This window comes from Miniopterus schreibersii, assembly GCF_964146895.1.
Source record: "Miniopterus schreibersii genome assembly, chromosome: 14".
NCBI classification, from domain to species: domain Eukaryota; kingdom Metazoa; phylum Chordata; class Mammalia; order Chiroptera; family Miniopteridae; genus Miniopterus; species Miniopterus schreibersii.
In genome coordinates, this window is record NC_138114.1 from 55,435,187 (window position 1) to 55,449,101 (window position 13,915).

The following is a 13,915-nucleotide window of genomic DNA, read 5'->3' on the forward strand; positions in this document are numbered from 1 at the left end:
AAACGCTAAACTCTACACTTCAAAGGGGTTCGTTTTACGGTATGTGGATTACATCTCAATAAAACTGAACTAACAACAGGAAAAATTTAATGTCGCTGCTTCTTGTTGACGTTTTTAACGTGGCTGCTAGAAAACTGGATCTTACGTACGCAGCTCATGTTCTATTTCTGTCTGTGTTCAAAACATTTTAATAAACATATTCTTCACTTTTCAAAACAAACGAAAACAGGCCTCCCCCCCTCCCCCCCTCCCCCCGCATCCTGGGCAGAGGGGCATCGGGGGGGGGGGGGGGGGCAGGGAGCCCTGGGCTGGGCGCCCAGGAACCTGGCTTCTCTGTCACAGCCTGGCTGGGGCCCTCGGGCCCGCACAGCCCCTCACGTGTCCCAGCTCCTTGCCAGCCACACGATCCTTCCAGGTTAGACAGCCGGTGATCACAACTCCATCCCCAGGGAAAACTAAAATTTGAAACTGCTCATTCTACCCTGAACATCGCTTACGCCCTAGGAGCAACCAACATGAGAATGAAGCCGACTTAGACGCAGACCAGGTAACTCACTGACCAAGCAGAAGGGCTGGTTTGGTGCCATCCCAGCCCATTTATTCTGATGGATTTCTTTGGAGAGATTTCTCTTTTGGCTGCCCCGGCTTCCAGAAACTCAGAGGGTGATCATTCTAAGCTGATGGCAATAACATGGGTCCTAAACTCCTGGAAAATAATTGGGCAAAATACACCAAGAGCCATAAAAAACCCATAGCCTTCCGTTAGTCACCGCTCTTGTGTCTGTGTTGGGGGAATAGGCCTAGATACAGAAATAACCACAGGCTTGGCCGGGGTGGCTCAGCGGTTGAGCACCGACCTAGGATCCAGGAGGTCGCGGTTCGATTCCCGGTCAGGGCACAGGCCCGGGTTGCCGGCTCGATCCCTAGTCAGGGGCCTGCAGGAGGCAGCTGCTCAATGACTCCCTCATCACTGATGTTTCTCTCTCTCTCTCCCTTCCTCTCTCATTTTGAAATCAATTAAATATATTAAAAAAAAAAAAAAAGAACCACGAATACGGGAATGTTCATTTCAGGACTGTCTGCAATAGGACACAGGCCCACGGCCCAGGTGGACACGAGGAGGCGGGTCAACCACACGGTGGTGTAAGGCTCGGGCCGGAAACGGTGAAGCTGCCGAATGATGGTGGAATCACAGATCTTTTTCCTTCCCTTTATTCTTGATGTCATCAGACTCTATTTATAACTCTAAAAACCCGATTCAGGACACTATGTCATCAAATGTGTGAACGCATTTCCCAGGCTGTCTGAGCGGAACGGTGAAAAAAATGACGTAAAAGCGCCTTTGAGACAAGAGAGGAAAAACTCGGTGGGCTCCTCCCAGAGAAAATCCAACCACAGCTGCAAAGACGCTGAGGCATCTCAGCCCTGATTTGTCTGGTGTGTCCGCCACGCTATTTACAATGACTAATGGCTCCCCACCCCACCCCCAGCAACATCCCTGCAAATCACGGCTCAAGGGCATTAACACGAGCTTAGAACCCTTGAGAGGAGAGGTACAGGGACGGCCTTCAGGTCACTTTCCAACCCAAGGAGATCACTGTGCCGGGAGGTTTTCTTTAGCCTCATTTTATTATGGGAATCTAAGTAAAAGCACCTCAGCCTCGTGGGAAAATCACGTGGGTGGACCCTGGCCTCTTCCCTGGAGTGCCTCAGTTTCCCCATCTATAATGCGAAGGCTGAGGCTATAGGACCTGCAAGGACCTTCCACACTCAGGCTTCTGCTCCAGGATTCTCTCTACAGGCCAGCGGTGGCCTTGGCCAGCACCAGTGTCTCCACAGGGAAGGAGGTGTCATTGTCCAGAGATCCCAGAAAACAGGGACTCGGGGAGCTGATGTGGTCAGAGGTGGGCTGTGGACGGGGAGAGCACAGAGGTAGTTTTCAGAGGATGGAAGATTATACGGCTGGCCAAAGGAGGGGACTGACCGTGGCCGAGAGTCCAGGACCCCACCCAGAGAGGGATCATTGCAGGTGGGTCCTTTCTGGACGCTCTCAAGTTCTACCTTCTTCCTGGAACCAAAACGTCTGCCCTGGGAGATGATGGTGGTGAACCCTGCCTTTGGCTCCCCTGAAACAGAGGGTCAGAGCTCAAGGACAATTCCGTGACCTGGGCAAGAGCTACGATGTCTCAGTGGGACAAGGGGACACGGCCAGAGGAGACCCGTGTCCTGGTCCCCGGGAGGCACACTGCTTTTCCACCCTCCGGGTCCACGTCTCTGTGCTGCTTCTACCAGGGGTCCTGGGAGAATCTGGGATTGGCAACTGGAGAGCCGTACTCCTTACAGCCGCAACGCTCCTGGCTGACCAGGCACTTCCACCCCCTCTGACCCTCCCAGTGTCCTTCCCAGGCCTTCTGGGCAGCATCACTATCCCCATGCTGCACGTGAGGAAACTGAGGCTGGAGGGTGGCTAGGACCAGGGTTCCTAACACCATGAGCCATAAAGGGGACGGCAGCTCGGGGCTTCCTAACAGACGTGGGGACCTCAGCACCCCTCCAGGAGCTGACAGGCCACGCAGGCCGAAAACCAGTGAGGACAGAGTGTACCCGAAGAGCACGCTGAAGCCACTGGACCTCGTCGGCGTTAGCAGAACACTCCCCCGAACCCAGCAGAACTTTCTGCTGCTCACACAGAATGCTCACCAAGAGACCACACCCTAGGCCAGAAAACACAGCCTCCAAAGTTTCAAAGAACAGAAACCATACCAAGGGTGTTCTCAGGCCACAACGGGGCTGAACTAGAATCAACAGCAGAGAGCTATCTGGAAAGCCCCCAAATATTTGGAGATTAAACCGCAGGCCTCCAAGTAACACTCGAGTCAAAGAAGCTTCAGGAACAGTGTGAGAGCGAGACGGGCTCGGGGCCCATCCTGGCTCTGCCTCCTCCTCGGACGATTCATTCACTTTTTGGAGCTGCATCTGTTTCCTCAGCTGGGAAACGGGGATACGGGCCCCACCTCCAGGATGGTGCTGGGGAAAGAACAAGGGGGCGGGCACAGGGCCCGCCTCCCAGAAGGCACCCCGAGGTGGCAGCTCTTCAGGCCATTGTTCTGCTCTGGAGAAAGAACACTGTCCCCCGCCCTCCAGGCGAGCTCAGCCTGCGCCAGAGAAAGGCCTGTGACTGCTGAAGGCTGAGCCCTCCCTCCTCTGTACCCAGTAGGCAGCCACCCGCCTGGGCAGCCTCGCCTGGCAGAACCCTCCGTGTCCATCCATCCCCACCGAGCGGCGACTGTCACTTGGAATACTGGCACCGAAGAGAGGGCCTTTCTAGTCTCGGGGGCCAGATGACTCAACTGCGGGATGATCCGCTGAATGTGTCCTGAGACCATGTGAAAGGGAACTCGAGTCAGATCCCGCCAAACCCTGAGCAGAAACAGCTCCGCACACGGCAGGCCCGCCGTCTCCCCGAGATCTGATTGCACAACTCATTAAAACAAGCTCCGAGCCTCGCAAATGTTGCACAAGGCTCTGACTCAGACGGGGCTTATTCAGATTTGAAACTCTCAGGACTCCAGCCACAATACACCCTCCAAGACCATCACGTGCCCGGGAGACGTGACCGTCTCCTGGGAGGGACCAGCTGCTGCCACAGGATGCTGAGAGGACCGTTTTTACGAAATATGCTTATTTGACAATTTGTCCTGGGAATCTCGCCTCCCAGAGCACCCGTGGACACCCACATTGTGTTGTTTTCTCCCTAAGATGCGGCGAATCTTTCCTCGTGAGGAATCTGCAAAGCAAGGAAACCAAACAGGCATCGTCCGAGGTCTCGGGGCGTCCACACTGCCTCCTGAGCGTCACACACGCGAGGTGAGGGCCACCCGGCCTCGCTCGCCTCCGACTCCTCATGTCTGGACACTTCTGAGGACACACTAGGTGCTCCGTAAGTGCTGCAAATGAACTTAGAAACGGGTCTCGCGTCACTGATCCCAAAGGCTGAGCTCTGCCCCTTCTGGCAGCCACAGACCTGCCCCTTTACTGTCCACTCATCTCTGCCGGTCCTGCCGTCCTGGCTGCTGTCCACTGGACACACCACCCAGCACCACTGGCTCTCCTGCCACCTCAGGGAGCCCTTTTGGAAAAGCGGTTGGAATGCCTACATGGCTCATTAGTTGGTCCTTCCTTCCCTCCCTTTTTTATAATTAATAAAAATAGGCTTTTATTGATTTTAGAGAGAGGCAGGGAGAGGGAGAGAGAGAAAAACATCAGTGATGAGAGAGAAACTCATCAGCTGGCCCTGCACACCCCCAACTGGGGATAGAGCCCGAAACCCGGGATCCGCCCTGACCGGGAACAGAACCTGTGACCTCTGGGTGCACAGGATGACATCCAACCAACTGAGCCACACCAGCCGGGCTCCTTCCCTTCTTGTTAACGGCAGGGAAAGTGGGAGAGGGGACATGTAATGGTTCAGGAGGGGTCTCACTCCACGGACCCCAGCCGCCCAGCCTCAGGCCCCTGGGCGGCAGCGAGGGGCACCGGGCTCCCTGGAGCTCCTCTCGGGGGTGGGCATGTCACCGCTGTGCTCCTCCAGGGACTCCCAGCAGCCAGCACGAAGCTCAGCAAAGCACAAGGCCACCAGGCCCACGACGAGCCACATGCATCCAGTGGCAACCTTGGCTTCAACTGTCAGTAATCTTTCAAAAAGAAATTAACTTTTAAAGAAGCCAGCCCAGGCTTTAAAACAGGGAGGTGACCACAATTCTTCAGAGACTGGTTCTCTTACAAGCATCATAGGCCAGGCCAGCTGGAAGGGGCCTGGGAGATCATCTGGTCCACCCCCATCACAGCGGAGGCCCTGAGAGGTCGGGGGCCGGTCACCTGGTCAGGTAACAGCCCAGGAAGGGCCAGGGCCAGAGCCAGCCGCCAGCCTGCCACCCCTCTGCCCCAGCTGGCCTTCCAAGGAACCCTCAGCCCCTGCCAAGCCTGATTTCTTCTTCAAATTAAGCCCGACCAGAGCTATTTATTCACTTAAAATATAAGCTCATGGAAAGTCTGATTTCTCAATCCAAGACACGAACGGTGTCCAGATCACACACTCCAAATGGGCTCAGAGTCCCGCCCCACAGGCCTGAGCCGTCGGGCGTCTGACCACAGTTCGCTCGCCGCCCGCTCCACCACTGCTGCGCACCGAAGGTGGTTATTTTCAGTTCTGATGAGGCCTAGTTCCAGCTCCCTGGGTAGGAAGGAGTTACTCAGACAGTTGGCTCTCATTGTTAACTTCCTAATGTTACAAAACTTTCTCACTTTAACTCTTTAGCAAAACCAACACAGAATGAAGAAGATCACCAGTGGAAGTGAGCAGTGCCTCAGAAACTGTGCAAAGGACACCTAAGCCCGTGGTCCTTCCCCTGGGATGCGTGGCCGGCGTCGGCCTCCAGGGGCCTCCTCTCAGCAGGGCCGGTGGGACCAGGACAAGGAGTCCCTGGGCTTGGAGACACCGCTGCTTGGGGTCGGGTGGACTCCCCTAGACTGTGCACTAGGAGGACCCATGGGCATGGCCTCTGACGCCTGGGAGTCTTTTTTGGGCCTCTTTCCCGGCTTCATGTCCGTTTCTCAGCAGAGTCTGCAAAGCTGCACCTCCAGGCTGGCCTTATGCAGTGTTGGGCACTCTCCCCACGAACAATCTGGGGCCTGGGGCTCCGGTCTGGGACCATCTTTATTACAGCCCCTTGTTCTTTCGCTCTCCTTCAGCAAGGGCTGCACTGCTGGCCACCGGGCTGCCCTGTCCTCTGACTCCCGTGCCTGCGGCGTGAGAGCCGTGATGTGTCCCAAGTGTCATCTCAAGGCCACGGCCGCCTAGTGCACTGTGTGCTCCAGCTGTTCGCTGCGGCTTAGCGGGGTTGGCGTGGTCTCCGTTTCGCTGCGGCCAGCACGGCATGGTGAGCAGGAGTGGGCTCTGGACCAAACGCAGGGGGTCAAGTCCTGCTGCCTGGCCTGGCCCCCAGCTGTGACCCTGGCGGGGGTGGGTGGGGGGAGCTACCCTGCTCCCCCACAAGGTGTCGAGGAGGCTCAGTGGGCTCAGAGAATCCTGGCCCAGAACAGGCGCCACGTGTCAGCCCTTATTATCACGCTATTGTTAACTACGGTTCCTTTCTTTTCTGTAATCTGCTGACCAGTAGGGAGCTTTTGCTTTAAACTCATCGAACTGCTGATGACACCTTTGTTCTCTAGCATCATCGGACCCAGTCCCACCCAAACCCCGACAGCAGTGGATTTCAGTGGATTTCTGAAACAAACGACCTGCCTTCAACCAACTGCAGAACCGGAGTCTTTGTTAAACAGCTTCCAGATAAACGTGCTCTTTTTTGAAGGCGACACATTCCACCATCCAAAGACCCAGCACACCTCCCAAGCTCGCAGCCCAGGGGCCTCCCGTCTGCCGGCATTTCCTGCCTCCCTTGCCCGCGCTCTGCTCCAGACAACCCCTCCTGAGGATGGTGGAAACCCTGGGCCTGCTCGGTCTCGGAGGCTCCTTCCTCACACCCTCGCATGGCCCCCCCAACTCCAGGCCTCTACTCCAAGCACCTCCTCCAAAAGCCTCCCATGTCCACCCCCCCCAAACTAAAACAGCACCCCTGCCAACCCTCCCAGCCGGAGCAGGCGGCCAATTCACCTCATTCAACAATGACGTCAAGTGACCTGCTCGTGGGCAGGGCTGCAACTGAATGAGGTCTTGGCTGCCGAGCTCCTGTCCTCAGGGGCACCTCCGGGAGGTCCAGGGCTGAGTGTCAGATGGGGGCAGAGGGGGGTGGGAAAAGCACAGCCCTGAATTAAGGGAGGACTGCATGGCTGCCTCTCAAGCACCTCTTGTGTTCCTCATTCATTCATTCATTGGTCGCCCACCCACGTACCGATCAGGTGCTCCTCCAGGCCAGGCAGACACACACACACGAGCGCCAGGCACACTGCAAAGCGCAACACACACTTGCAGAAAGAACGAGGGAAGAATGGGAACAGAGCCGCACCCTCTGTCTCCCCCTTTTCGGGGCCACTGCAGGCCCCTTCCGCGGCTGGCGGCCCCCTGCTCCCCGGGAGTCTGCTGCGGGGCTGAGGCCCGATGGGAGAGGACCCGCTTCCCTCCACAGGCGACTGTCCTGGCTGCCAATTCCAAAGCTGCTAGGGACTCCGCCTCGCTGGCAATAAATTAGGTGTTCGAATGGTGCCAGCGGCTCAGGACCCCAAGCAGTAACAGCTGGCTGGTTGTTGACAAAAAACACGACTTTTCTACGTCATCACCTCACACCCGCACTTCTGCAGCAGCCCCAGCCCCGTGCCTGGTGTGTTCTGCACCCCGCCCCCGCCGGGCACGCCCTGTGCCAGGCTTTCTGCGAGCGGCTCTGGTTCTAGACTCTGGGCCACCAGCCTGGGTCGCTCCCCGCCGCCCTCCCTAAACGTTCCGTCGCTTCACCGACAAGGCTTTGCTCAGGCTGTTCCCCGCTCCAGCTGGGATGCACTTCCCAGCCTTCTGGAAGCTTCCTCCACCCTGCCTGACCTCTCCTGCTCAGCCCTGGCGCTGAGCCCTGCGCTGGCTCTGGGGAAGGCTGTCTGGGTTCGAGTTCTGGCTGAGTGGCCTCGGGGGAGTAACTGAACCTTAGTTCTTCCCATCTGCAAAATGGGAACGACTGCTGAGGTTCCCTCCGCGAGAGGCTGTGAAGACCCAGTGAAGTCCCACGAGGACGGAGGCAGAGTGGGCACCCAAAGGCGTGCGTTTTCATGCCCACGCCCAGTCTCTGCAGGTTACCCTCTCAGGGAAAGCTCTCCCTCACCCCAGCAAGGCTGTTTCTCAGGGTGGGTACTAGGCTCCCTGCCCCTGTGCTGGTGGAACACACACTCCCCAAGTTCTCCCGTCAGTGTGAGCCAAACTGTGCCAGCTCCCCGTCAGTCATATTCCCACAGAGAAAACCCAGACCAGCCCCTCCGCTGGGATCCCCGGCCCCCTCTCCATGTGCTGGCGCGACCGGGAGGCAGAGTGGCCACAGCCAGGGACCTGCCCAGCCTGCTGTCCCATCCCTACAAGGCTGGACTGGCCGCAGCTGAACTCGAATTGTTTTCCCACACGGTCTCTCTGCCCAGAGAGGAGAAGCTCCCGGAGGGTCCCTGGAGAGAGAGGGTTTCCCCACCCTTGGCCCCAGCACCACCCCAGGGCCCGGCTCGTCCATCGAGTCCGGCGAAGGGGCCCACTCCTTCCATCTCCAACCCGCCGCACACACATCTCCGCCTCCTCAGACTTCCTGAGCCAAGGCCGGTCAGCTTACTCAGAAAGAGCCACTTTCATTTTTGCAGGGTTGGCTCCGAGCAGGGGAGCGGGCCTGCGGCAGGAAGCCCGCGCCCGCCGGGAGGTCGCCGGGGGCACCGGCGGGACGGGCGCACCGCTCCTTTCTAATAAAAAGTCAGATGAAGTTGTCGCAGGCAGAATCCCGAATAAAGTGAGTGTGCGGTTAATTTTAAAGGCGGAGGGGGGAGGATGCAGAGACGTGGAAGGGAAGGGACAGAAACGCGTCCTTGGGCCCCAGCGCCTCCCTCCCGCCTGCCTGCTGCACACAAGGCGCCTGCCTTTCCCACTCGCGCCCGGCTCCCCTCCCTCATGCCCACAGTCCCGTCTGTCCGTCCCGGGGTCCCTGGGTTGCGGGGCTCCCCGCAGGGCGGCCAGCAGCCACCCCGACTGCGGGACAGAGCGCGCCGGGGCACCCGCGGGCGCCAAGCCTGCCCGGGGCTGCGCGCAAAGCCGGTTCCGCGGGAGCCCGCGCGCGGGACGCTGCCGCCCAGCAGCGGGGCCTTTCCCCGCCGGCAAGGGGGCGCCCGCCCCGCCGCGCCCCCCGCCCCTCGGCGTGCCCGTCTGTGCCCGGGCGGGCGACCCCGGGCCCGGCCGCCGCAGGTACCTTGGCCGCAGGCGCCGCGCTGCAGGAGGATGACCGGCGGCTGGCGCAGCCTCTCGGAGCGGCGGCTGGCGGCGCGCAGCTGGCACAGGTTGGCGTAGGTGCTGGCGTCGCTGCCGCACACGGGCTCGCTGCTGGCGCACACGCACAGGCCGGCCTGCGCGCGCCGCCGCACGGTGGCCGAGGCGGGCACCCCGAAGGGCACCACGCACTGCAGCCCCTCGCCGCAGGGGCCCTCGAGCAGGCCGCACTCGGCGCCCTCGGGCGCGCCGCACACCTCGCAGCAGCCGCAGGCGTCGCGGACGCGGCCCCCCTCGCAGTGTGCGGGCGGCGGGGCGCAGCGCGCGGGCTCGCAGCGCTCGGGGCACCCGGCGGGGGGCGCGCGGCCGGCCCGGGGCGGCTGCGCCGAGACGCGCGCCGCGAGCAGCAGCAGCAGCAGCAGCAGCAGCGGCGGGGACGGCGGGGCGCGCGCGGGCTGCATGGCGGCTCCGACGGGGCGGCGGGCGGGACGCGGCTGCGGCGCGGCGGGAGCGCGGGGCCGGAGCGGTGCGAGCGCGCGGCCGCGGCCCAGCCCATTGGCCTCGCGGCGCTGACGAGCCGCCTGGGGACGGGCCGGCGCCGGGAGGGGGCCGCGCGGGGGGGCGGCGGGAGGCTGGGCCCGGACCGCCCGCGCGGGCGCTGCGGGGCGGGGGGGCGGGGCGTGCGGGGCGGGGCGGGCGCGCCTCCCGGGCCCGGCCCGGCTCGTCCCCTCCCGGCCGCTCCGCGCGACTCGCCGCCTGGGACGAAAAGGGGGCGCGGGGGGGGGGGGCGCGCGGGGCCCCGCCGCGAGCCTGGGAGGTTCCCGCCAAGTGCGGGGCGGGGACGCGCCCGCTGCGGGAGGCGGCGCTGCCCGGACCGGCGCCCGAGGGCGAGCCCCTCTCGGAGCCGACCCGCGTGCCCCGCACACGCGACCGTGACCGTGGGCCCCGAACGCGGAGGGGGCGGCCGCGGGGCTGGCGGGAACCCGCGTGGAGAGCGACCGGAGCGGATGCGGGAGCCCGGTCGCTTTGCGCAGTTGGGCGGGATGCGCCGCGGAGACGGGGCGCGGGCGGGGCGGCGGGGCCCCCGCGAGCCTCATGCTGTCGAGCATCGCGGTTTTCAAAGAAAACGGCTCCGTCCCTGGTCCACTCGAGTACTTGGGGCACGTTCTGGGCCAGACGCGCCCGGGGGAGGGTCCAGCCAGCGGAGCCCGGGGCTGAGCGCGCCGGGGCGGAGGCTTGGAGGCCGGGTTTGCAGGACCCCTCCGGCTCCCTCCTGCGCACAACGCTTTCCCAGCAAAGGTACAGTGGTTTAAAAGTAAAATTCAAATATTTTTATACCCCCCACGTTAGGGTCCCGGGTCCTGGGACCAAGAGCCAGAAAGCTGGAGGGCCAGCAGCCTGGGGCAAAAGACGTTGGGGTCCCCAGCCCCAGGGCGACATTTCCTAAAACCAGGCCTCAGCCTTGTGGGAAAGAGGCCTTGACGGGGGATCATTCAGCCCTGGACACGGGGAGGGGACGGCACCTCTGCTGATTAGGGTCCCGAGTGCCCACTGGTTGTGATTAATCCGAAGGCTGGGGGGGTGGGGGGCTGAGGGGAATAATTAGCGAAGCCGATCGGCAAATAAAAACTCCCCACTGCAGTCCAGCGGGAGGTAAGATAAGTGGCGATGAGATGGTGAAAAACTCTTGTCCAACACTCTTAAAAACAGACGGCAGAAAGGATGTGGCTTCCCCAGCCTCACAGGCCAGCGCCAGCCCCGAGGGCCGGAGCCAGGACACCCTCTACGTGGTCTCCGCCTGCCGACCAGTCCCCGGCCAGACTGCAGAGTGGACTAGCTGGTTAAAAACAAAAATGTGCCCCGGCCTGTTTGTCGCCGTGGTTAGAGCTTCGGCCTGCAGACCAGAGGGTCAAGGGTTCAGTCCTGGTCAAGGGTTGAACCCGTACTTGGGTTGCAGGCTCAACAGGGGCGCGAGTGGGAGGCAGCCAACAATGTGTCCCTCTCACGTCCGTCTCTCCCTCGCTCTCCTCCCTCAAAATAAAAAAATCAGTGGAAAAAATATCCTCAGGTGCAGATAAGCAAAGACACAAAATGCGGCCACAGCTTCCCCAGTGTTTGCTGGGTGGCTCTCCAAGCTCCTTCCCGGTGAGACAGTAAGTCCCTGAGGGTCCCACTGAGCCCCCTCCCTCTCCCCCATCCAAGTCCCTGAGGGTCCCACTGAGCCCCTTCCCTCTCCCCCACCCTCAGTCTCACACACTTTGCTCCCCCAGTGCTGAGTGCCCGTCAGTTTCTGGAACAAACCCTCCTGTTTAAAGTCTCTGTCTTTGTTTACACTCTTCCCCTCTCCTGAAAAGCCCTTTTCGTCCCCTCGGGGTGGGTTAGCGTGACCCAGGGAGCAGGCCGGAGCCCTGTCCTCTCATGGCCTTGGATTCAAAATCTCACCTCTGGCCCTGACTCTGACTCTGGGCACATTGTTTAAGAGCCTCAGGGACCTTCAGCAGGAAAATGGCAATGACTCACTTTTGCCTGGAGGGACCAACCTAAGGGCGTCTGTGGCACTGGAACCACCCCTGTGATAGTTCACAGCCGGGAAGAGGTGTGTGTGACGGGGCCGGTCAGCCAGTGCGGGCCACGGGGGCCACGGGGCTGTTGTGCCAGGGTTTGGAGATGGCGCCACTGCCCCGGACGATCAGCATTTAAGCTTTAATTGTGAACAGGGTCAGGTCGACTCATGAGTAATGAGCAATGAAACACTGTGGCCGCCAAAGCCTAGAGGAAGACACGGGGCTCCCGAGCTAGGACGGAGCAGCCACGTCTGTGCTGCCCAGAGGAGAAAGCTCTCCCCCTGGGCCCGCCTCCCCCCACAGACGCATGAAGGACCCAGAGGGTTGGGGACTCCCCACGTCCCAAAAACTTAAGGAGCTAGAGTAATAGTGTCAACCCTTCCTACAAACGTGTCACCCCCATCCCCAGTGACTTTCAGGACCCCTCAATCCCCGTAGCATGAAGTCTAAATTTCTCGGCCTGGCGTCCAGGGTCCTCCCCGTGGGGGAGTTAAAGCTGCCCCGTGGCTGCCGCTGGAGAGGCAGAGAGGGAGGGCCAGGCTGGGAGGGGCTCCGGCTGCCGCCTGCGGGCTGAGGGCTGAGAGGAAGCCCCGGCGGGCCTTCAGGAGATGCGTTGGCAGAATCCCCTTGCTGCAATCTGATGGTAGGTTTTTTAAAAAGGGGGGTGTTCAGTAACATACATTTTTAAATAGAGGCACATGACTAGATGTTAGCATAAGGAGCACTTTGAATTACACTGAAGGTGCAGATAGTGGAACCCAAGAGAAAAGTAAAAACATCTCCATCAGCTTTGTAACAATAACTCCGTCAGCACAACCTCCGCCGTGCAAACCCCTCTTTCAAAATGCTGCAGGTGGCCAGGGTGCTGGAGATAGTTCTTTGTTTTTTTGTGTTTTTTTTTAAATATATCTTTATTGATTTCAGAGAGAGGAAAGGAGAGGGGGAGAGAGAGAGAAACATCAATGATGAGAGAGTCATTGATCGGCTGCCTCCTGCAGGCCCCCGACTGGGGATCGAGCCGGCAACCCAGGCCTGTGCCCTGACCGGGAATCGAACCCCGATCGCCTGGATCCTGGGTCGACGCTCAACTGCTGAGCCACGCCCGGCTGGGCGCTGGAAATAGTTCTGAGACCTCCTGAAGCAATTTTAATTTTCCTAAAGGAAATATGTTGGAAGGAGCCAATTAATGCCAATGTGGACTGCTGGTTTTCTGCATTTGGTATGGGGAAAGGTTAGTCTAAAGTAATGGAAGATCTGAGCGATGGCTCTTGAAAGACTGGAAGGGAACACGGAAGAGCAGCCAGGCCCGGGGCTGGCTGTCAGGGTCGTTCTCTAATGAACAGACACTCGAATGTTTTGTGATGTGATGTTAGAAATGCTAGTGAAGGGCCCTCGTGTTTCAACGTTTTCTTTACCGTTTCAGAGACGGAGAGTGAGCGTGAGCCAGTGTGGTTGAGATTTGGGGAATCTGAGAGTCTGGTACTGGTTTTGCAACTTTTCTCCAAGCGTAAAATGATTTCAAAATTAAAAAAAAAACTTTTTTAAATGGAAAAAATAGCCCTGGCTGGTGTGGCTTATTTGGTTGAGCGTCACCCCCGTGTACCAAAAGGTTTATGGTTCGAGTCCCCGTTGGGGCTCGTGCGGGAGGCAACCGATTGATGTTTCTCTCTCACTGTGATGTTTTTCTCTCTCCCTCTCCCTTCCCCTCTCTCTCAAAAAAAAAAAAATCAATAAAATTTAAAAAGTATATAAAAAAAGATTTGTATTTAAAAACAAAACAGGAAAAAATAAGTCCCCCATGAGTGAATCAAGAGCTCAGAGGAGCCAGGAATCGGGAGGAGATGCTCACCTCACTGGTCGTCAGCAAGTCCACATGAGACCCAGCTTCACACGCGCCAGACTGGCTGGAACCGAAGGCCCGGTGATAACCCGAGAGGACACGAACGTGAGCAGTGGGGGCCTCACACGGTGAGGAGAGAGCGGGACACGGTGCGGCTGCTTTGAAACACGGCCGGGCCCGGCCTCACATAATTAGAGCCACCCAGCGGTCCCCCTCCCAGGTGCATCCCCGGGAGAAGCAAAGCACATCCCGCACGGAAACTCGCTCCGAAGGCCAAAGCGGCACCGTCCCCAAAGGCAGAAAGAGCCCCGAGCCCAGCCGATGCGCCCTCGCCCTGCGGTGGAGTATTAGCCAGAAGAAAGGGGGAGGTGCCCGAAAACGCCGCAGCGGGGGGCCCTCGAGAGCAGCGCCCTCCTGAAAGAAGCCGGCGCCAAAGGCCGCGTATCCTGTGATCCCTTTCACGTGAAATGTCTGGAACCGGGAGATTCACAGGCAGAGACGTAGGTTGGTGGCTGCTTAGGGCTGGGGGCTGCGGGCACAGAGAGGTGATCGCTG

At 59.7% G+C, this 13,915-nt stretch overlaps 1 protein-coding gene across 2 annotated transcripts in view; it reads right to left on the reverse strand.

Moving 5' to 3' along the window:
- The window catches only part of HTRA1 (HtrA serine peptidase 1), a gene marked incomplete at its 5' end in the record, with an annotated part of 43,711 nt that extends 34,294 nt beyond the window's left edge, over positions 1-9,417 (reverse strand). For both annotated transcript variants that reach the window (XM_081158330.1, XM_081158329.1), the window contains one exon: positions 8,940-9,417. In XM_081158330.1, the coding sequence (XP_081014456.1) occupies positions 8,940-9,417 (478 nt within the window). The remainder of the gene's footprint in view (positions 1-8,939) is intronic.
- Between the last annotated feature and the right edge of the window lie 4,498 nt (positions 9,418-13,915).